This window comes from Panthera pardus, unplaced genomic scaffold (assembly GCF_024362965.1).
Source record: "Panthera pardus isolate Hobbes unplaced genomic scaffold, ASM2436296v1 HiC_scaffold_1, whole genome shotgun sequence".
Taxonomy (NCBI): domain Eukaryota; kingdom Metazoa; phylum Chordata; class Mammalia; order Carnivora; family Felidae; genus Panthera; species Panthera pardus.
This window is the reverse complement of record NW_026526654.1, coordinates 90,591,403-90,615,475: the sequence shown is the minus strand read 5'-3', so window position 1 is coordinate 90,615,475 and position 24,073 is coordinate 90,591,403. Positions and strand designations below refer to the sequence as shown.

The following is a 24,073-nucleotide window of genomic DNA, read 5'->3' as shown; positions in this document are numbered from 1 at the left end:
ACATTTTACATTCCCACCAGTAGTACATGGGGTTCCAGTTTCCTCACCAACAATGTTGTTTTCTGGGTTTTTTTAATAATCATATCCTAATGAATATGAAACACTAATCTTGTGGGTTTTTTGCATTTTCCTCATGACTGGTTGGTTATGTTGAGTATTTTTTCATGTGCGTATTTATTCCTCATTTATATATCTTTTTTGAAGAAAAGTCTATTCAGGTTCTTTTTTTGGACTGGATTATTTATTTTGTTGTTGGGTTGTTGGGTTGTAGGAGTTCTTTATACATTAATGATATTAATCCTGTATCAGATCTGTCGTTTTCAGAGACTTTTTTCCCATTCTGTGGATTGCCTTTTCACTCTTTGCCTTTTCATGAAAGTTATTGATAAAGTTCTATTTATTTTTTTCTTTTGTTGCCTGTGCTTTTGGTGTCCTATCTAAGAAATCATCACTGAATCTAATGTTACGAAGCTTTTGCCCTATGTTTTCTTCTAAGAATTTTACAGTTTTAGCTGTTACACTTAGTCTTTGATTGATTTTGAGTGAACTTTTGTGTATGGTATGAGAGAAGGGTCCAATTTCATTCTTTTCCATGTGGATGTCTTTTCTCAGCACCATTTGTTGAAAAGACGGTTTTTTCTCTGTTGAATGTCTTGGCATGCTTGTCAGTACTCAGTTAACCGTATCTTGTGAGGGTTTATTTCTGGGATCTCTGTTCCATCAGTCTGTCTGTTATTATGCCAGTAGCACACTTTTTTGATTACCATAGCTTTGTAGCAAGTTTTGAAATCGGGTTGTGTGAGTTCTCCAACTTTGTTCTTTTTCAAAACTATTTTGGCAATTTGTGGTCCCTTGAGATTCCGTATGACTTTTTTAGGGTGGGTTTTTCTGTTCTGCCTGAAACATCACTGAGATTTTGATAGAGACTGCATTGCATTGTAGATTGCTTTGGGTGGTATTGTCAACAATATTAGGTCTTCCAATCCATGAATGTGGGATGTCTTTCCTCTTATTTTTGTCTTCTTTCATTTCTTTCAGTAATCTAGCATAGTGTATAAGTGTACAGACTGTTCCCTCCTTGTCTGTTTATTCCTAACTATATTCTTTTGTGTTTTGTGTTAAAGGAATTGTTTTCTTAATTTGCTTTTCAGACTGTTAATGTATAGAAATGTGTCTAGTTTTTGTGTGTTGATTTTGTAGCCTACATCTTTGCTAAATTCATTTATCAGCCCTGCTAGTATATGTATGGCCTCTTTAGGGTTTTGTACATACAAAATCATGTCATGTGCAAAAATAGATAATTTAAACTTCTTTTCAATTTGGGTGTCTTTTATTTATTTTTTGCCTAACTACTCTGGCTAGAACGTAACAATAATATGTTAAATAGCATTGGCCAAAACACATCCTGATCTTGTTTCTGATCTTAGTGAAGAACTGACAGCTTTTTCTCTAACTAGTGTAATGTTAGCTGTGGGTTTTTCATATATAGCCTTTACGTTGATGTAATCTCCCTCAATTCCTGTTTCTTTTAGTGTTTTTATAATGAAAGGGTGTTGAAATATGTCATCCTTTTTCTAAATTTTTTTAACGCTTATTTATTATCAAGAGACAGAGAGAGACAGAGCATGAGCATGGGAGGGACAGAGAGAGGGGGAGACACAGAATCCGAAGCAGGCTCCAGGCTCTGAGCTGTCAGCACAGAGCCTGACGCAGGTCTCGAACTCACAAACCGCAAGATCATGGCCTGAGCTGAAGTTGGACGTTTAACCAACTGAGCCCCCCAGGTGTCCCTATGTCATCCTTTTTCTGCATCGATTGAGGGGATCATGTAGGGATTTTCACTTCTTTCTGCTGTGGTATTAATGTTGTGGTATTAACATTAGTTGATTTTCATGTGTTGAATCATCTGTGCAATGTAGGAATAAATCTCACTTGGTCATGATGTATTCTCCTTTTAATATGCTGCTGAATTCAATTTGCTAATATTTTGTTGAGGATTTTGCATATAATAATCAAAATCATATTTGTAGTTTTCTTGTAGTGTCTGCATATGGCTTTGATAATGCTGGCCTCTTAGAATAAGTTAGAAAGTGTTCCCACCCCTTCAATTTTTTGGAAGGGTTTGAGGAGGATTGTTGTTAATTCTTTAAATTTTTCGTAGAATTCACCAGTGCAGCCATCTGGCCCAGAGCTTTTCTTTGATAGCTCGTGGGTTGGAGCCCTGTGTCAGGTTCTGTGCTGACAGCTCAGAGCCTGGAGCCTGCTTCCGATTTCTGTGTCTTCCTCTGTCTCTGTTCTTCCTCCCACTCATGCTCTCTCTCTTTCAAAAATAAATAAACATTTAAAAAAATAAAAAAATAAAATCTTATTGTATATGTGTTATGTGTGTGTTGATGGAAATTTTAAAATGTGAAGGCACATCACTTTTGAGAAATGAATACAAATGGGTCTTTGAAATGGCACAAGTGATTACAAGATAGGATTTCTCTTTTAGGTAGAATCATCTCGGGTCTGTCTTCTGTAATTCTGTGACATGATAATTATATCCTGCTTTTTCTGTAGTTATCCATACATAGTTTTCAATTGTAATACATTTCAGTTGAATTGAATGCCTCATTTACCATGTTCATAAACTAGTGAAATTACCCTTTTGTTACTACTCACGTACTATAGACTTACTTTCATATGCATATTTATAAAATGCTGTAAAATAATTTTGGGATCTTATATGAAGGAAAAAGAACCTGTGTGAAGAAGTAGTAAGAAATACAGATGATTATCTGTCAAATGTAATAATGGCTAAAAGCTACATTGAAGAGAAAAAAAATGATTTGGCTGCAGCTATGAAGATAGCAAGAGAGTTAAAATCAGCACCTTCTTTAAGGACTTATTGTGACCTGAATCAGGTAATTTTAATAGATCATAATATAAATTATTTCTGAAGTGTATTATTTTACATGCTTTGGAATATACCATTTAAGACTTAAGAAGAATATATTTTTAGATTATCCTAATTTATTTGGCCTCAATTCTTAGTTTGAATTCTAAGACAAACATTAATTTATTTAGCCTTTTGTTATTTACCAGTTAGGGAAATGGTTCAGTAAGGTCTTTATAACACACAATCCGAAAGCAAGTAGGGTGACATTGAGTTGAAAATTGATGTTCCTAAGACATTTGAATAAAAAATGAGGATATATAAGGGCAGCAAACTTAATGGGACTCGTTTTTCTTTTCATGATATGAATTTAGATATGTCTGTCAGCTCGTAAAAACTTAATTCAAAAGACGCCTGGTGGCAGTTGAGCGTCTGACTCTTGATTTGGGCTCAGGTCATGATCCCAGGGTCACAGTCTCAAGCCCTGCATTGGGCTCTGTGCTGAGCATGGAGCCTGCTTAAGAGTGTCTGTCTCTCTGTCTCTCAAAAAAAAAAAAAAAAGTCTCTCTCTCTCTCTCCCTCCCTCCCTCCCTCCCTCTCTCCCTCCCTCCCTCTCTCCCCTTCTCCCTCACTCATGCTCTGCTTGCTTTCTCTCTCTCTAAGATAAAATTTAACTTAAAGATCTCATTCAGGGTTTTTCCCCCTTCTTCCTGCCTCTCCAAATATGCAGGTCAAGAGACAGGGTGTGTCCAGTACGTCCTGTCATCTATCCAGGTGCCTAGGGAGCATAGTTGGGCAAAAATAAAAACATGTTTCTGATGAGATTGTTTGACAAGACAGGGTTAACCATTGATCTTTTTTTCTGAGTTCTACCTTGCTCTCTTTGGATATAGATCCTACTCTATTGTCTTTGAATCCTCATGGCCTCATTTCCCACAGATAAGCATGTGTTTGGGAAGAACTGAGGTATAAAATAGAAGCCATTGGTTTATCTGCCTTCAAAGTCTATAAGTGAAGGGTGAAGAGTTTGCCACCATCTTACTTGGTCAGGCCTCTCTCCAGTTGTATTACACATGAGGCATTAGGAGGTGTAAAAAAGTGATAAGATTTGGTCTCTCCCTAGTTAGATTCATTAAGAAGATGAGGCAAAAAAGACATTTGAGGATAGCAGTGCAGGTGCAGAGTGAATCTGATCAGAATTTTCTGTGATTACATAACTATATTCTATTTGTTAACTACTGTCTTTTGTTGTTATCTGTTATTTATATCTAAAAGATTTTAAATTTCGTTAGGGAAAAAATTCATAAACACTTGATTTGCTCTCATTGGATGCCTAAAATCAAACCTTGAACACATTAATTAGTAAAACACTTATTAAAGGATATAGTTTTAATTCTAAAATCTTAATTTGTTTTAACGATAATTATTTTTTAAAAATTTCACATCTGAGTAACACTTCTCTTCTGATTCTAGATTATCCGTACTTTGAAATTAACATTTGAGAGTGAATTGTTAAAAGTTAGCACTCTAAAACTAAGGAATTCTCCCAGGTAAGAAGTTATAACTCAGGAGAACATAACAATTAAGTATAAAATGTACTAGAGCCTAGATTTATTAAATAGCAAGCAATTATAAATTGAAATTTGGGTCACAAATGTTTCCCAAATTAACAACCATATAATGTAATAGTAACTTATACATTAGAAAAAAATTGTTATATGATATTTGTCTTTCTCTGACTAATTTCGCTTAGCATAATACTCATATGAGGACTTTAAGACACAGAATAGATGAACACAAGGGAAAGGAAGCAAAAATAATATAAAAACAGGGAGGGGAACAAAACAGACTCTTAAATATGGAGAACAAACAGAGGGTTACTGGAGGGCTTGTGGGAGGGGAGATGGGCTAAATGGGTAAGGGACATTAAGGAATCTACTCCTGAAATCATTGTTGCACTATATGCTAACTAACTTAGATGTAAATTTTAAAAATTAAATATAAAAAAAGGAAAAAGAAAAAAATTGTTGTCTTTTAGGGTTTTTAATGTCAGCAACTGACTTTTAAAGAAAGTAACAAATTTGTATTAGAGCATTTAAAAATGTTCTGTCTTTTAGAGTTTAATGTCAGCAACTGACTTTTATAGAAAGTAATAGTAAAAGTATAGGAAGTAATAGTTTACTTTTATAGAAAGTAATGGTTCAGTTCAGCTGACTTTTAGAGAAAGTAATAAACTTGGATTAGAACATTTACTTACATGCTAGTGTTTTATTTCAGGTTGAATATGAATTGTAGTGAGATCATCTGTATGTTCAACAATATGGGAAAGATTGAATTTGAGAGCTTAACAAAGTAAGTATAAGAATGGCAACATGCCATTAATATCTGATAGAGTCTAAGAGACAGAAAAATTACCTAAGAGACAGGAAAATTGATGTGTTGTACGTATGATTCAAAAGCTGTAAAATAATATAAAGGGCAACGGTTTCTATCCATTAAATTCTGTGTGAGATATTTAAGAATGAAACGACCTGGAATCAGTATTAAATGATATATATGTGAAAGTTATCTTTGAGATTCATTCGTTCAGACAGGATTGAACACTGATTTTGTTCTAAGCACTAACATGCTAAACATTATATATGTCAGAGAAGTTACAATAAGTAGAGGATGACATATGTAAACAATAAAGTGAATAATTGCTATGATAGTAATATATACAGAATTTAATGGAGATGCAAAGGAAAGGAATGGTCCATTTTTGGTGGTAACAATCGATTTGGGAAAAGGAAAATTTTATCTATGAAAAATGACTAACAATTGGAAAGGCAGTCAAAAAGGAGGGATGCATCATAACAGAAAGAAAGGTATGGTCAGTGAGATAACATACTACATTCAGGGAACTGCATATATAATTTCACTTGGTAGACGATACATATAAGCTAAATCCTGAAGACTTTGTATGCTGTGCAGCAGTTTGGACTTTTTTTTCCACATCCATGTTATCCAATATGGTATCCATTAACCACATGTGCCCATTTAAATTTAAGCACAAATTAATTAAAACAAAGTTAAAAGAAAAAATTGGAGGGGTGCCTGGCTGGCTCAGTCGGTAGAGCATGTGACTCTTGATCTTGGGGTCATGAGTTTGAGCCTCACGTTGATCGTAGAGATTACTTAAAAAAAAATTGAAAAATTGGATTCCTTAATTGTACTAGCACATTTCAGGTGCTCAGTAGTAGCCACTTGTGGTTAGTAGCTACCATGTTGGACAGTCCCACACTTGCATTATCATGGAAAGTTCTATTGGACAGCACAGCTATAGACAGTTGAAAACCACTAAAAGATGATTTCAACATGAAAATAAAATAATTAGTTTGAGTTTTAAAAAGATAACTTTGGTGGCTATTTAGAGGATTATTTGGAAAGGAGTATGAGGCTAGAGGCTGAAGGATCAGTGGGGCTATTGTATCAATAGTCTCAGCAAATGATGAGAAACCAAACATAGGTAGTATCACTAGAGAGCAATAGATATGACAAATGCTAAGTAGGGAAAATTGATAAAACTTATTGTTTGAGTGTGATAAATGAGGGAAAGAGAAGCATCCTTTACAGGCCTGGCTTTGGTGATTAAGTTGATGGATTGGTATTCACCAAGATTGGGACTACAAGAAGAAAATTTGGGAGTTGGGGATAGTAGACATATTGAGTTACTGTTGTTGATGAGATGTATGGGGGAAAATGTCCAGAGAGCAGTTAGCTGCATGTGCTAAAACTTAAGAAGAGGTCTTGAACTTGATTCTAGGTTTAGGATTAGTCAGAATACAGATGGTTTAGAAACCCACCAAAAGAAAATAAGTTCATTCAATTTTAAGTGTTATGTGTCCAGGGGAAATCATCCCTCAGGAAGCATCACATTCATTACCTTCTAGAGTTTAGCCCACAGTGTTAAAAGGTCAGGAACAGACATGAGCAGATCTGCTTTAAGCCAGGTAAACTCCTGTAAGCCAAATTCACAAAACTGAATGCCAGTTCAGCCAGAATGCTAGTTTATTAACTTAATGGACAAATACAATTGCCACAGGGACTAGGATACTTGTGTTGGGATCCTTTTCTAGTCCAGACAGGCATAAGAAGCGAAATTATCAAAAATTTCTTTGTTTGCAGTCTTGTTTGAAATAAAGGGGAAAAGATTAATCAAGTAGCTTAGTAGCATTAGGCTTAGATAGCACATTTCTTACCTCAGAGGAAAGACCCTGCCAGAGGTCTAGAGTGCCAGTCCTTGGGCTCAGGGCATCTTTCCCCAGGTGTGGAGCCCTGTACCATATTTGTCTGTGACCTTACTTTTGTGCTTCCATGGATAATCATCAGTCTTTGCAATGAATACATTCTTCTAGATATTTCCATAACTTGAATATTGTCACTGTTGAACATTTTTAGTATCAAAAGCTATTCTGTCTCTTTAAGAGTCTGCATATATCTTGTTTTGATTTTAAATTTAATTCAGAGTAGTCTTAAATTTTTTCCTTGTTTTAAGAGAAAGTACACTGTAATCTGCTTCTACTTATTACAGGTGGTAATTAAACAATGGGTTTGCCCAGTAAGAGTAGGTACTGACATAAGTCAAGGACAGTACCTTGGAAAAATATTAAATTTTAAAACTGAAAAAGGGCAACCTGCAAAAACAAAACAAAACAAGATTGAGAAGGAGTAGGCAGAGGTTGAAGAACCAATGGGAGCAAGTGGTGCTCTAGAAGTCAAAGGAGGAGTTTGAGACTGGACTTGGTGGACAGTGTTAAATATCCCAGGTCAAATGAGAGTTGTTATAAAAAGGAATGTGTGGTTTGCAAAGTTGTGTACATATACATATCCTCAGATATACATATCTTTTGAATTCAACGTGTATTCAAAGCATACCTTTTGTTGGAAGAAACAGATAATGTGTCATTGCTGAATCTAATTGGCCTTGTTAGTTCTTGTTTCTAAAATGCTTTTTATTTTTTTATTTAAAAAAATTACTTTTAAGTTTATTTATTTTGAGAGACAGAGCAGAGGAGGGGCAGAGAGAGAGGGAGAGAGAGAATCTCAGGCAGCTTTTGTGCTGTCAGCCCAGAGCCCAACGCAGGGCTCAAACTCATGAACCATGAGACCATGACCTGAGCTGAAACCAGAGTCCAGCGCTTAACCGACTGAGCCACCCAGGCACCCCTAAAATGCCATTTATTTATTTATTTACCCATCCCAGCTGAGGATTTATTGGCATAAATGCAACCATATCAAAACATAAGTTGCGAAAAACACAGTCACGATGTGCCCCCTCCTCCCAGCCCAGGCCCCTAAAACCCCCTTCTGAGAGAGGGAAGGAAAGGAAGAGGGAGCCCCCAAACTGCCTAAGAATGCCGCAGCCCCTGGGCCCGTGCAGGGCCAGCCCGGCCAGGGTGGCAGAAGCCGGATGCTGCCCCAGCACATCCGGTAGTCAGTGGAGCAGGACAGCTCGCACAGCTGGCCCTTGAAGTCCAGATTGATGGTGAAGTCCAGGTCGCGATTATTCTTGGCATTGGGCCACATGCCAATGGTGCCAAAGATCTCCTTGCCCGTCTTCACAGTCAGGTAGTCTTCCATGTAGAACACAATCTGCTTCCAGCCCTAAAATGTTTTCTCAGTGATGATCTGTGATGAAGCTAAATTCGTAATGGGTTAACTAAAAGACAAGCTTTTTGAGACTCCATCTCATTTCTTTGATAGAATTTCTATACTTGTAGATTTGATAGCCGAAATCTATGTGGATATGTGAAGAAGATAGAAAAACATGGAGTCAACCATATAAACGATTAGCTGTAGGTTAGTGGCTACCAAATAATACCTCCCTAAGGGTTCAGACTAAAGGTGGTTTTTAGGCTAGGTGGAGATTTCTAATGATCTGTTCAGGATTGTACCCTTCACTGTTTCCTATACTTTATTTTTAAGCTAAGGAGTTAGAAGAAATAACCATAATTTAAAATCAAACAGCTAAGCCAAATCAAAATGATTTTTTAAGCCTATATTCACTGTTTTTTAGGACTAAAAAATTATGACATGACTGTATCAACTTTTTCCTTCAGCTTCTCATTGATTATACCTCTTGTTGACCTTTTAAAACCCCTAGGTTTCTTTTAAAAACTGAGAATAAGCTGAGGGTTGATGGGGGGTGGGAGGGAATTGAGGGTGGGTGCTGGGCATTGAGGAGGGCACCTGTTGGGATGAGCACTGGGTGTTGTATGGAACCGAATTTGACAATAAATTTCATATTAAAAAAAAAAAAACCTTAGGTTTGCTTAGGGCTGGGAATGGGCAAAAGTTCCTTCTGGGTTCTAAAATTAGATTAAAATGTTCTAAAATTAGATTATGGTGATGGTTGCGCAACTGTAAATTTAGTAAAGATGATTGAGTTTCATGTTATGCAAATTATACATCAGTAAGGCTATGTAAAAGATACTTCTGAGGCACCTATACAGCTTTACCTTTTTATATGTGTCATGGTATTTTTTTAAGTTTATTTATTTTGAGAGAGAGAGCATGAGCAGGGGAGGGAGACAGAAAGAATCCCAAGTAGGCTCCACACAGCCAGCACAGAGCCTGATGTGGGGCTCAAACTCATGAACCACAAGATAATGACCTGAGCCAAACCAGGAGTTGGCTGCTCAACTGACTGAGCCACCCAGACACTCCTATATGTGTCACCTTATTAACTGTCATGTGAATAGGAAATGACTTGAATGTAGATATAAAAAATTTATGAAACAATTTAAAGTAGCCATATGCCTATGTATTTTTTTCCTCCAAACTTTTATTTATTCCAGTTAGTTAACATGCAATGTAATACTGGTTTCTGGTACAGAATTTAGTGATCTATCACATACTTACAACACTCAGTGCTCATCACAAGTGTTCTTAATACTTGTCTATTTTTTAAACAGACGTAATCCCCAAGAAAATGAAATGGAACAGAATATTCAAAAGCAATATAATCATAAAAAGGAATTTTCTTGTCATGATACATACCCATCACAAGAAAAGAAAAAGATTGATGTGTCTTTCCTAACTAATGAAGCCCCACCATGTTCTTTGCAATGGGAAACCAATGATGTGCATTTAGAAGCAGAAGATTTCCAGCCACAGAAAGAGGTTGTTGCAACACCATCCCCTAAAACCATTACTATTCTGCCTCAGATGGGATCTAGCCCTGATGTGATAATTGAAGAAATTATTGAAGAAAACCTGGAAAGTGAGTGAAAATACAAAAGCAAGGAAACAATGTGTCTGTAATTAGAAACAAAATTAGTCCCTATACTTAATAGAAACATAGTGCTGTTATCTTATACCTCCTTCATTATGAGTTAACATCCATTGATTCCTTGTCCCTGCTTTCACATTTTCCAGAGTTAGGATAATTTTTATTTTTAATGCAATAATCTAAACTCTAAGATGTTAATTTAATGTTTGGTTTAATTGAAGTATTTGACTTTTTGGTGTTCTACACATAAACCTTATATAAAAAATGAAGATACTTGTAGAAACGATCTCATGTCTTTGTCCTTAAAGAATAGCTTCTCCTAAATCTTTGTTCTGAGATATAATGTTATAAAAAAATTTTTAAAGATATAACCTGTTACATAATCTGAAATAAAACCTGTCATGAATATAATAGCATCTATTTTGTAACATTTCAATGTATCATAATACTTTGATTAGATTTACACTGTTGTATTCTCCCCATTAACTACTACTACTGTGTAGTTATATTACTGGTCTTCTTAAGGACCATTTTCAAGTTCCATTTTAGTTCTCTTCCACCCACCACTTCCCAGTCTGTTTCATTGGTTGATTCTACAGAATGACATTTTGAATGAAAAAGCGGGGGGTGGGGGGGTTGGGGGGGAACATGTTTTCAGTTGTTTCCATTGTATTTTTATCACTGAAATCTCAGTGAGTTAAGAGATCTGTTATCCATCACTTCTCAGTCTGTTTCATTGGTTGATTCTGCAGAATGACATTTTGAATGAAAAAAAAAAAAAAAGGAGGAGCATGTTTTCAGTTGTTTCCATTGTATTATTATCACTGAAATCTCAGTGATTTAAGAAATCTATTATGACTTTACCTACTGATAACAAGGAGTCTTACCATTCCAGTATTTTGCCAATTCAAGTACAGCTTTTTAAACAGTAGTATACCATTGTCAACTTAATAAAACTAGTACAATTGCCTTTATTTCCTATTTTGATGAAGCACGCTTGACAGATTATCTTGTGGAAACACCTAGAGATCCAAAAAAGCCTTTTCAGAAAAAATCATCTTCCGCTTTTGGATTAAAAGCAGGTACTTTAACAACTCTGAACTTGATGTTGTGGAGTTTGCTGTACGTAAAGTAACTCTTACATAGTATGAAGGCAGTGAGTAAAATGAATATTACTATCAACTAAAACTTCTTCCTTTTGAATATTAAAGGTTTTGGCTGTTATTGGCAAAAATGTTTCTGAAATTTATAACACTTCTGTCAACTGTCTCCCCAGTTACACATATTTATCTCTTTACCCCATATTCAATATGGATATTATTCTTTGTGATCTGTATTGGATAGTTAAAGTGATCCATTTGTTCAGTTTTTATCATCTGTCTATACTTGACTGTCTCCAATTCCACTCCTCCTAGTTTTTGAGTTTTAAACATTTTTACTAAATGAAACATCTACATTGTTCAAAAATTATATATTAAAATACTGTGAAATTTTTACCTAACTGTTCCCATTTCATTCGGTCCTTCTTTCCCTTCCACAGTTTCTTTATGCATATACAAATACACATATATTGTTTTTCTAACTTGTTTTTATACAAAAACATAGCACACCGTGCACACTGTTCTGTTCTTTTAATTCCTTTTTTTTTTTTTTTTGTAACATTATATTCTGAACATCTTTTCAGTAGCTACACTTGGCTTCATTACTGCTGTATACAGAATATTTTTTTCTTTTATTCTACCCTCACTACCACCCCCAGCTTCCACCAAAACATATATCTCTTCCCCTAAATGGTGCTTAGTATTTGGTTTTGCCCAGATGTTTTTTCACCCCTTTCTAGCCAGGTAAGATTTGTGATTCAGAGTATCTATGAGCTAATTATTAGTTCTTTGGATATAGTATAAACAGGATTTTTTGGGATATGCAAGAAGTCTATTTAATATCAATGGAGTTCTGAGTTCCAAAATATCCATAAATAAACTGATGTTTTGTTGTAATATGATAGAGTTATAGCATATCTTGACTTCAGCATCTAACCACCACATGAACTACAATTCCACTTAACATACCTGGCATGTAAAATAAAATAGTTGCAGTTCAGGTTATGCTAAAGGATTTAATGTTGATAGTGGGAACTTTATCAGTCTAGTTACTATTTTGGGTTTGGACTTCTTTTTGTGGGGCTTAAGTATTCTAGAGTTTTCAATGCCACAAGACACTTAATATTCTTTTAGAGGATATTGCATTCAGTTTTTGTGAATTCATTCCTAACTTATGATTTGTTAACATGGGTTAAATATTCTTATCTAGGTTCTCCAGAGCTAGTTTTTGTAAGCCATGTAATACATCCTTGCCACTTTTATGTCCGGAAGTATTCACAAATTAAAGATGCAACAGTACTGGAAAAGAAGGTCGATCAGTTTTGCAATAAGAGTTTACACCTTGATCCTTCAGACCTTTTGGAGCTAGGTAATGAAATATTACTCCAAGCTAAAATATCAAGTTTATGTAAATATTATATAGTATTTGGCCAACCCTTATAGGCTAACCCTTATAGACCTTTTATAATACAGATTTGTTCCAGAAGCATGAAAGTTTTATAAGAGGGGTGCCTGGATGGCTTAGTCAGTTGAGTGTCTGACTCTTGATTTCGGCTCAGGTCAGGATCTCACAGTCTGTGTGATCGAGCCCTGTGTCAGGCTCTGCGTTGACAGTGCAGAGCCTGCTTGGGTTTCTCTCTCTCCCTCTCTTTCTGCCCTTCTGCTATTTGTGCTCTCTTTGGCTCTCTCTCAAACTTAAAAGTTTTGTAGTGATATAATTTTATTTAGGTAAGTTAGCTAAATATTGACTGCTGAGTGAAGTATATATAAAATCTCAATTACAGAGTGAAAGGAGTTATTTTTTTAAATTACAAAGCCCGTCGCAGGTTATGTAGTTTGCTTCCCTGTCTCCAGGGAAAATTGGCCTCTAACACGATTCCTTGTACTGTGGCTATTAGTCCCTTGCTGTCCACATGTGAATATTGAGGATGTCATTAAGCACTTAAATGAGATGCAGGAGAACACCGGTACCTGTTTCCTAGGACCCACAGAGGGTAGTATATTTTGAGGGTACCCACACTGAGGGTTTGTGTAATTTGCCATAATTTAGGGTCTTATTGCAGATGTTTTCCTTATAATACATTGACTAAATTTGATTATAATAAGACGAAGCTATTATTTGTTTGATTTACTAACAGAGTGAGAAAACCATCTATTAATAGCAATCAATGCCTATGTATAATACCAAAAAGTATTACCTGTTTAGTTATATAGTACTTTAAAAGTGTGACTAACTCTCAGCTTATCTGTGTAGCTTCTCAGAATATTCAAAAATTAGGATTATCGTATACTTCTGACAAAAATTAATAGTAATTTTTAACTTTAGATAACTTTTAACTGTTAAGTATCTAAGAAGAAAGAAATGTTGTATTAAACTTAACTTTTATGGCTACAAGTAATTCTCTAAAATTTAATACATGTCCGAAAGAGTTCAGCTTAGATTCAGAAAATTTTCTAAAAAAGCCAAAAACTCATTCATTGTTTTCAATTAAGGACAATTATTATTTCAAGGCAAATAAATTTGCATGACTTAAGTACCTATATTTTGAGTAATGAGTGATAAGGGAAGAAATGTGAAATGATACTTCAGGAGGATATCCTTTTGTTCCTTTTTCCTACATATGCTCTTCACTGCAAAGGACAACAAATGTCTTCAATAGTCTTTTAACTTACCTATCAAAAAAGAATGGTTTGGGGCTCCTGGATGGCTCAGTCAGTTAAGTGTCTAACTCCTGATTTCAGCTCAGGTCATGATCTCATGGTTCGGGAGTTCGAGCCCCACATCAGGCTCTGCACTAGTGCAGGGATTTTCTCTCTCTCTCTCTCTCTCCCTCTCTCCCTCTCTCCCTCTCTCCCTCTCTCCCTCTCTCCCTCTCTCCCTCTCTCCCTCTCTCCCTCTCATGCATGTGCCTTATCTTTCTCTCTCTGAAAGTAAATGAATAAATAAACTTAAAAGAATGGTTTAATAGTGTATAGTTTAAAACTAAGAATAATTGGTTATGTAGTATATCGACATAAGAGAAACGTTGATGATAATCTTTAAGCCAAAATAATTGGTTACGTGGTACATCGACATAAGAGAAAGGTTGATGATAATCTTTAGGCCAAATAAACATTTTGGTTAGAACTAAAATTAAAATGTTGCCCTAATGTGCCTCTCAACTATCCTATTTTTATTAGCATGTCCAGAGGGGATTATACAGGATCCCTCTGTATATAATCAGTGGTCAGATCTACCAGTTTATCTCCAATAGGTAACTTAGTTGTTAAGAGGATGGACTCTAAGACTACCTGGATTCTCCTCCTACCTCTTTGCCACCATCTCCGTAGGGTTGTTGTGTGGAGTAAGTAAATCCAAACGTAATGTACTGAGAACATCACTGAGATCATAGTGAGCATTCAGATTCAGGCCTCCTTCTTTCTTGACCTTTTTTCCTGGTTATTAATTTGTAATTCATCTGATCTCTCCCTAAGGTCTTCCTCTGCTGCTATGTCCTTGGTTCATCTTCCCCTTCTCTGAACTCCCAGTGTGTATTTAATTTTGGCATGTCACATACTACCTTTCATTGTTTCTTTACTTTCATTCCTCTTTATCAAGAGAAGGTAATTGTTTCTTCCTTTATGCTCCCAAAGTATTTTACAGATTTCAGCATTTATATATCTGTACGTCTATGTGTGCACACGCATGGATAGAAAATTTTTATTGTTGTAAGTACAGTCATTTGCCCATCTTTTTTTCTTTCTTGAGCTTCTTGATGGCAGGATGGTCTCATTCATCTTTGGTATAGTTCATAAAACATAGGTCTTCAATAAGAGACTGCTAACCTTGTTTTTAGCTCCCTATTTAGCTATATAACAGAAACTGTCACAGTATACTACCTTTATTTTTTTCATAGCACCTGACATGTATATGTCCTCAGTAAATAAATCAATTAAGATTTCTTCGTGATGAAACTGATATATGTGTTCGTAAGTTAGAGCTTATTAGGTATTTTTCTCCATAAATACTGATAATGATTTGTCTTCCTCATTATTTAGGTGCAAGAATATTTGTCAACAGTATTGAAAATGGAATGTGGTGTCGAGGAACTATCACTGAATTAATTCCAATAGAAAGTGAAAATAGAAAATTTTGTAGTCCAACCAAATTCTCAGTCCGTGAAGTTGCACTAATACAAATATTCATGGTAGATTTTGGAAATTCTGAAGTCCTAATTGTTACGGGGTATGATGTTTTATAGTTGTTACATGTTTCTGGCCTGTTGATCATGGGGGTGGGATACTAAAGAATAAAGGAAATTGAAAATGGGGATAGAGAGGAGTAATTTATCATTCTTCACTTCTAAGGCATATAATTTGGCTCTATAATTTGTTTTACTAATTACTAAATTAGTGAAGTATTATCATTTATCAATATTACTAGGTGAGGAGCCAGTAAAAGGAGATTTTTGGTGTCACCCAAACTTAAGTACTTTTCTGTGTTGCTTCAAAACAGGGAATGATGCACACAAGTATTTCCTTTAAATAAAGTATTACAATTAGCTGCAGGATGACTCAGTAAAATTTTAAATCAGACTTCTATAATTTTATCAGTGCATATTGAAGTGGCATAGTGTCTAACCGTAGGTATTCAAAAATATTTCTCTCAGTCTTCTAGGAAAATAAAACAAAAATGATAAAATAAAAATAAAACTGAAAATGTTAGTAAGGACCACTATTAACTATAAAATGGTCACTATCTAATGGTCATAGCTTTATAAATAAATAGATTTCTGTTTGAGGACATCATTATCCCCTTTAAATTTAAGCCAAATAGAAATATGAAAGACAATTCAGATTAAGTCAATTGAGATTTAATTCTATAGAGAAAAATCAATGTCTGTACTTATAAAAACTAGGTTAAAGCTATGCAGTAAGTATGAATCAGAATATAACTTTCTGGAAGATTCAGCTTAAGGAGACTATCCTTAGAAATGCATACCTGTTTTGACAGTAAATTATATTTTTAAAAAAAGAAATGCATACCTTTTATGGAGGAAAGCAAATTTGTGTTTCAAGTATTATTTTCAATAAATACCACTTGAATTCTTCTAGAGTTGGTGATATCCACGCAAGATCAGAACACACTGCTGAGCAGCATATAGTAATAAATGACTTATGCCTAGTTCTTAGGAAGTCTGAACCGTATATTGAAGACCTGCTGAAAGACATCCAGCCGTTAGCACTGCCATGCTCATTGAAAGACATTGTTCCACAGAATTCGGTAAGTGAGACTTAAATTATTTCTTCTTTGGGGGCTAAATATTCCAATTTTAGCTATGTATTACCAGTCAGATTGCAAAGTGTAAGTTCGAGGCACCAATTGTCTTGTAAATACATTTTGCATAATAAACTATCAGTGCCAGTAAAAAAGGAAATGAACTTCAGGTTCCATAATTAGAAATATTCTTAGTGGGAAATTGAGTTGAATAAGCATATATGCATGGAATGATAGATGAAATATCCAAATAAACCACTAAATTTGAGTCAGATGTGGAGAGAAAAATTTTTAAATATAGTGTAGTGTGAGTTTCCATTTCTTTACTATTTTTGTGGCACTTTTTTCCTTAGTTGTAGCCCATATCGCATATTACTTTGCAGTATTTAGGAAAAATTTCATAAATATTTAAGCATAAGTACTTGCATATTTACTTGCATTGTCTATTCCCCAGCAAGACTCAACAACTCACACAGGAATTGTGTGTAAGAATATATGTTAAACTGTTACATTATTATGAAATCTATGAAAGCAGGAGTCTGTGTCTTTGCCCATCATTGTATTCCCAGCACATAGCAGATTACCTAGCACATAGTAGGCATTCAACATATATTTGGAAGAATGAATAAATAAAAAGTAAAAGGAAATATATCACACGTGGTGTTTTCCTCAAAATGGTAAAATTGGTTTAAATTTTGTCTTTTGTAATTTTTGGCACTTTCTGAGTTGGCTTTAATTTTATAACCTTTAGAAAGAGGTTTTATTTTTTAAGAAACATGTAGCTTTTTCAAAATTTGAGCACAGTTGGCACACACAGTTACATTAGTTTCAGGTATACAACAGAGCGATTCAACAGCTCTGCTGGAGGTATCACAATTCCAGATTTCAAAATATACTACAAAGCTATACTAATCAAAATAGTAATGGAACAGAATAGAGAACCCAGAAATAAGCCCATGCTTATAAGATCAATTAATCTATGACCAATGAGGCAAGGATATACAATGGGGAAAAGACCGTCTCTTCAATAAATGGTGCTGGGAAACTGGACCATTTTCTCATACCATGCACAAAAAGAAACACAAAATGAATTAAATTCCTAAATATGAGACCTGAAGCCATAAAAGTCCTAAATAAAACATAGTAATTTCTTTGACATTGGCCAGAGTACCATTTTTCTAGATATGTCTCCTCAGGCAAAGGAAACAAAAGCAAAAATAACATATTTGGAACTACACCAAAATAAAAAACTTTTGCACAATAAAGGAAGCCATGAACAAAACGAAAAGGCAGCCTGTTGAATGGGAGAAGATATTTGCAAATAATGTATCTGATAAGGGATTAATATTTAAAATCTATAAAGAACTTAACACCAGAAATGTATAGTTTTAACTCTTAAAATTTACTTTAGGTATGGTGGGGGGGACTTAAAGATTCAAAGATCAACTTAAAATTTTTTTAAATGAGTGAATACTTATCCTTACTGTTTAAGTAGCATGTACCTCCTATATTCCTAGTTAACGGAAACTCAGTTAACTGATGATTACAGATATCTTGATTGCATTACATGGCTCCCATTATACTTTCAAAATTACCTTTTGAATTTGTCATTTAAGAGAAAAAAAACTATGCAATACTTGTTTTATTTTAGAATATTTATAATCTTCGTATTAATATTCAGAGGTGAAACTAAATTCTAAAGTACAATAGCTTATGGACACCTTGAGACTGTTCATAAAATCAAAGGTCTAGGGGCACCTGGCTGGCTCAGAACATGTGACTCTTGATCTTGGGGTCGTGAGTTCAAGCCCCATATTGAGCATAGAGCTCATACACACACACACACATACACACACACACACACACACACACACACACACACACACACAAATCCATATATTGTGCATACATAAGCACCGACCTTGGGTTTGTGACCATAGCTGTTGTTTAGTGTCTATGGTTGAGTCCCTTTGCTCAAGTTTGCAGTCTTTGGTTGTATAAAGCCAAATCCAAACAAAACAAAACCAAAGATAAATCCAGAGTATTGTACCATTAGCACTAATTATAATTACTAAGTACATCGGAATTTTACTTTTTCCACAGAATGAAGGCTGGGGAGAAGAAGCTAAAGTAGAATTTTTGAAAATGGTAAATAACAAGGCTGTTTTAATGAAAGTTTTTAGAGAAGAAGATGGTGTGCTTATTGTAGACCTGCAGAAACCACCAACAAATCAAATAAGCAGTGATATGCCTGTGTCTCTTAGAGATGCATTAGTTTTTATGGAATTAGCAAGGTAGGTAACTTATTAAAACAAATACTTTTGAGATTATAGTTATAAATTGGAATAGCAGAATTTACCTTTAAAAACTATGGACTGACTCCAAAGTGAACATTAAGAGATTAAAAAAAACGCTATTAGTTTTCTTAGTTGTCAGAAAATGACATTCAGATAATTTAATAAATTAAAACTCATTTACAACTCAAAATAGAAATTGTAGAAACTGAAACAAATTTTAGACTCCTGATAACTTCACAGACAGCTCCCCTAGGGTTTTAAGAATTACAGTTTAACAGTGCCTGACTTAAATTTTCTACCCTTTAGAGTAAGTTCATGATCACCCACTCTGTATTTAATGTCTGAATCTAAAATAGATACTTCAAGTTTCTTCCCCCACCCCCATCACTGATGAACAAAGTAGGACGACTGAGAGAGATAGTGGAAGATACTAACTTTTTGTCCGAGTGGGGAGATGACTCTGGAAGTGACCCAAGTAGGTTTCATTGTAGAGAAATAAGAGTAGTATTAGAGCTGGAGGGGGCCCACGGAGACCCTCAGCTGGCCTGGGTGCTACTATGAACTGTGGTTATCAATGTAACTGAAAGATGAGAAACTGTTTTTTGTTTTGTTTTGTTTTTGTTCAAAAGAGGACAATCCTTGAATCTGAGTAGAAGAAACAGGCCTGGCTCAAAAATGTTCCAACACAAAATTGAAGGTCAATTGTTGACTTTGGAGACTTGACATCTTATTTAACCTAGTTTGATAATTGGAGACAATACCAAGAAATGTATTAAAAGAGAAATTGGAAAGGGAATACTCTTGGTAGATAAATAAGTATATGCACAAGTCTTTTCTTCAGACCAAGTTGCTAAGAGAAGAGATTCTTTGAAGAAAATGGTTCTTGCTTATGCTTTGATTGTGCTTTCGATTAGGTTTAGGTCACAATCACCAAGAAGCCACTCTGAAAAAAATATGACTTTACATTATCACCCACCTGTTTTGCCTAAAGAAATGACAGATGTTTCAGTTATGGTTTGTCATATAAATAGTCCTACTGATTTCTATCTTCAGTTGGTAAGTATTTAGTATTCCTTAGAGACCAAGTATTTTTTTCAAATTTTAAGTAGCAATGTATAAGGGAAATGAGTACCTAGTATGACTTTTAGAACAATCCAATACCAACATTCTGTAAATTTAAGTTTCTTAGCTGCAGCTTTAAACAAGAAATTCTCATGATTCGTAGTAATTTAAGAAACTCTTAATCATGCAAATTAGTGAAATATAGAAGGAAAGGACAGTGAAGGATACCTAATATATGTGTTTCTTGCTACCTTATGAAATCTGGGCAATAGGAAAGCACGTAGAACTGTCATCAAAATACTATGATAAAACCTGTTTCTGACTGTGAACATCTGAGAATTTACTAATTATTACTAGGTAATTTTCTGAATTTGAACACCAAAATAAATTCATATCAAAGCCATTCATATTTAATTTTGAATGTGGATTGATGGTTTGTTTAGCTAGCTACTAACAATGAGTCATCATTATTAATCTCTTTGTGTCAGTGCTTCATATGAATTAACTCATTCTAAGGGCAGTAATAAGTGAATAACTCATTAATCTTTATAACAATCCTGTGAGAAAGACACTAGTATTTTCGTCTAGATTGGAGATTCTGACCAAAAGGATGAAGCAACTTGCCTGAGGTCACACAGCTACAGAAAGGTGGAGCCAGGATTAGACTGGGTAGTGTAGCTTCATTCAGAACCTGTCCTCTTAAACCCTGTACCATGTTCTGCGGGCTCCCCAGATAAGTTGTGGAAGTCGCCTTATTTGGCCCTAAGTTAGGACTTGCATACATTTCTTTTATTGAATTTTTTTTAGTGTCTTATATTTAAATTGAGGTAAAACATATATAAAATTAACTATTTTAACCATTAATGTATGGTTCAGTACCATTAAGTACTCCAAGTGTCGTGCAGCTGTTGCCATTATTCATCTCCAGAACTGTTTCACCATCCCAAATAGCTCAGTAACCCTTAAACAATAACTCCCCATTTTTCTTCCCCACCCCCAGCCTCTGATAACTTGTCCTACTTTCTTTATGAATTTATCTGTTTCACTTAGCATAATGTTTACATGTTATAACGTATCAGAATTTCATTCCTTTTCATGACTGAATAATATTTCAATGTATGTATATACTACATTTTGTTTATACATTCATATGTTGATGGACACTTGGATTGTTTCAACCTTTTGGCTATTGTGAATAATGCCGCTATAAACATGGGTGTTCTAGTGTTTGAGTCTCTGCTTTCAATTTTTTTGGGTTTATACCTAGGTCTGGAATTGCTAAATTATATTATAATTCGGTTTGTCTTTCTGAAGAACTGCCAAACTGTTTTCCACAATGCTGCACCATTTTATATTTCCATTAGCAATGCATAAGAGTTCCAATTTTTCCATATCCTCACCAACACTTTTTTTTTTTTTAAGTAATAGCTGTTTAGGATATAGATTGTATCTCATTATGGATTTGATTTGCATTTTCCACATGGCTCAGATTGTTGAATACATTTTTCCATGTGTGTATTGGCCATTTGTATATTTTCTCTGGAGAAAGACCTATTCCAGTCCTTTGACCGTTTTTGAATTGGATTATTTTGTTGTTGGGGTGTAGGAGTTCTTTATACATCATGGATTTTAATCCTTTGTCAGATACATCATTTTCAGATTTTTCTCCCCATTCTGTGGGCTGCCATTTTACTCTCTTGGTAGCATTCTTTGATCCACAAAAAATTTTAATTTGGTAATCCAGTTTTTCTGTTTTTTTCTTTTGTTGCCTGTGCTTTTAGTGTCATAGTCAAGAAATTTTTGCTGAATCTAACATTACAAAGCTTTTCCCTTATGGTTTCTTCTAAGAGTTTTATACTTTTAGCTGTTAGACTTAGGTCTTTGATTTTGAGTGAACTTTTGTGTATGATATGAGAGAAGAGTCCAATTTCATTATTTTCCATGTGGATGTCCAGTTTTCCCAGCATTGTTTGTTGAAAAGATGGTCTTTTCTCCATTGAATGGTCTTGGCATACTTGTCAATATGCAGTTAGCCATAATATATGTGAAGGTTTATTTCTGGGATCTCTATTTACTCCATCAGTCTATCTGTTCTTATGCCAGTAGCACACTTTTTTGATTACCATAGCTTTATAGCAAGTTTTGAAATCGGGCTGTGTGAGTTCTCCAACTTTGTTCTTTTTCAAAACTGTTTTGGCAATTTGTGGTCCCTTGAGATTCTGTATGACTTTTTTAGGGTGGGTTTTTCTGTTCTGCCTGAAACATCACTGAGATTTTGATAGAGACTGCATTGCATTGTAGGTTGCTTTGGGTGGTATTGTCAACAATATTAGGTCTTTCAATCCATGAACGTGGGATGTCTTTCCTCTTATTTTTGTCTTCTTTCATTTCTTTTATCACTGTTGTGTAATATACAGCAAGTGTCTTGTCTAAGTTTATTCTTAAGTGTATCATCTTTTTGGATGGTACTGTAGAAGGAATTATTACTTTCATTTTCAGATTTTTTATTACTGCTAAATAGAAACATAACTAATTTTTATGTCTTGGTTTTATATTTTGTAAGTTTGCTGAGTTTTTTTCTAACAGGTTTTCTTTGTGGATTCTTTAGAGTTTTGTACATATAAAATTATATCAGCTACAAAAAAGATTATTTTACTTCTGACAGTTAGGATGCCTTTTGTTTCTCTTTCTTATTTAATGGCTCTGGTAGAAGTTCTGATATCATGTTGAATACAAGTAGAAAAGGCAGGCATCTTTTTCTTCTGTCTGAGGGGGAAAGCTTTTGTCTTTCACCATTGACAATGGTATCTGTGGGTTTTTCTCATATGGCCTTTATGATGTTGAAGAAATTTCCTTCAATTCCTGTTAGAGGAGAGGGAGAGAAGGGTTGGAGGATGGGCTAGATGGGTGATGGGCATTAAGGAGGACACTTGTTGGAATGAGCACTGGGTGTTAAATGTAAGTGATGAATCACTAAATTCTACTCCTGAAACCAATACTAATACTACACCATATGTTAACTAACTTGAATTTAAATTTAAAAAAAAGTAATAATACTATTTTTGGGGCACCTAGGTAGCTCAGTCGGTTAAGGATCTGACTTCTGCTTAGGTCATGATCTGGTGGTTTGTGGATTCGAGCCCTTCATCAGGCTCTCTGCTGACAGCTTGGAGCCTGGAGCCTGTTTTGGATTCTGTGTCTCCCTGTTTCTCTCTGCTCCTCCCCAGCGCACGCTCTGTCTGTCTGTCTGTCTGTCTCTCAAAAATAAATAAACATTAAAAAAAATTTTTTTAATACAATTTTTGCATCAACTGAGATGATCATGGTCTTTCTTTTTCCTTCATTCTGTTAATGTCTTTTGCATTGTTTTAGTTTGTTTTGTATTTTAAACCATCATTGCATTCCAGGAATCCATCTCCCCTAGATCATGATATATAATCCTTCTAATATGCCATTGAATTTGTTTTGTAAGTATTTTGTTGAGGGTTTTTACATCAGTGTTTATAAATGGTATTGGTCTATAGTTTTCTTATCATGTCTTTGTATGGCTTTAGTTTCTGGTAATGTTGGCCTCTTAAAATGAGTTAGGATGAGTTTATTCCCCCCCCCCCCCCCCAGTTTTTTGGAAGAGTCCAAGAAGGGATGGTATTAATTTTTTTAAGTGTTTATTTAATTCCGCTTACAGTGTAATATTATTTTCAGGTGTACAATATAGTGATGCATTATTTCCTTATATATCACCTGGTGCTCCTCACAAGTGCTCTCCTTAATCCCCCATCACCTATTTAACCCATCCCCCCCAACCACCTCCTTTTAGGTAACTATCAGTTTGATAGAATTCATCATAGAAGCCATATGATCCAGGGCATTTCTTTATTTGGAAGTTTTTGATTACTGATTCAGTCTCCTTGCTAGATACAAGTCTGCTCAGCTTTTTTTATTTATTCATGATTCAGTTTTGGTAGGTGTTTCTAATTATAGTAGATTCTTATAATGCTTTTTATTTATTAAAATCGGTAGCAATTCACCCATTTTCTTTTTTTTTAGTTTTTTTAATGTTTTTATTTACTTTTGACAGAAAGAGACAGAGGTGTGAGTGGGGGAGGGGCAGAGAGGGGAGACACAGAATCTGAAGCAGGCTCCAGGCTCCCTGTTGTCAGCACAGAGCCAGATGTGGGGCTGAAACTCACAGACCTGCTCCAAAGT

The 24,073-nt window shown here is 34.9% G+C and overlaps 1 protein-coding gene across 2 annotated transcripts in view; it reads left to right on the top strand.

Moving 5' to 3' along the window:
• RNF17 (ring finger protein 17) overlaps positions 1-24,073 on the top strand; it is a 112,615-nt gene that overhangs the window by 25,129 nt on the left and 63,413 nt on the right. For both annotated transcript variants that reach the window (XM_053901192.1, XM_053901191.1), the window contains exons 7-16: positions 2,735-2,906; positions 4,352-4,428; positions 5,156-5,230; positions 9,835-10,142; positions 11,144-11,233; positions 12,462-12,620; positions 15,290-15,476; positions 16,346-16,514; positions 18,612-18,802; positions 19,720-19,861. In XM_053901192.1, coding sequence (XP_053757167.1) covers positions 2,735-2,906; positions 4,352-4,428; positions 5,156-5,230; positions 9,835-10,142; positions 11,144-11,233; positions 12,462-12,620; positions 15,290-15,476; positions 16,346-16,514; positions 18,612-18,802; positions 19,720-19,861 — 1,570 coding nt within the window. The remainder of the gene's footprint in view (positions 1-2,734; positions 2,907-4,351; positions 4,429-5,155; positions 5,231-9,834; positions 10,143-11,143; positions 11,234-12,461; positions 12,621-15,289; positions 15,477-16,345; positions 16,515-18,611; positions 18,803-19,719; positions 19,862-24,073) is intronic.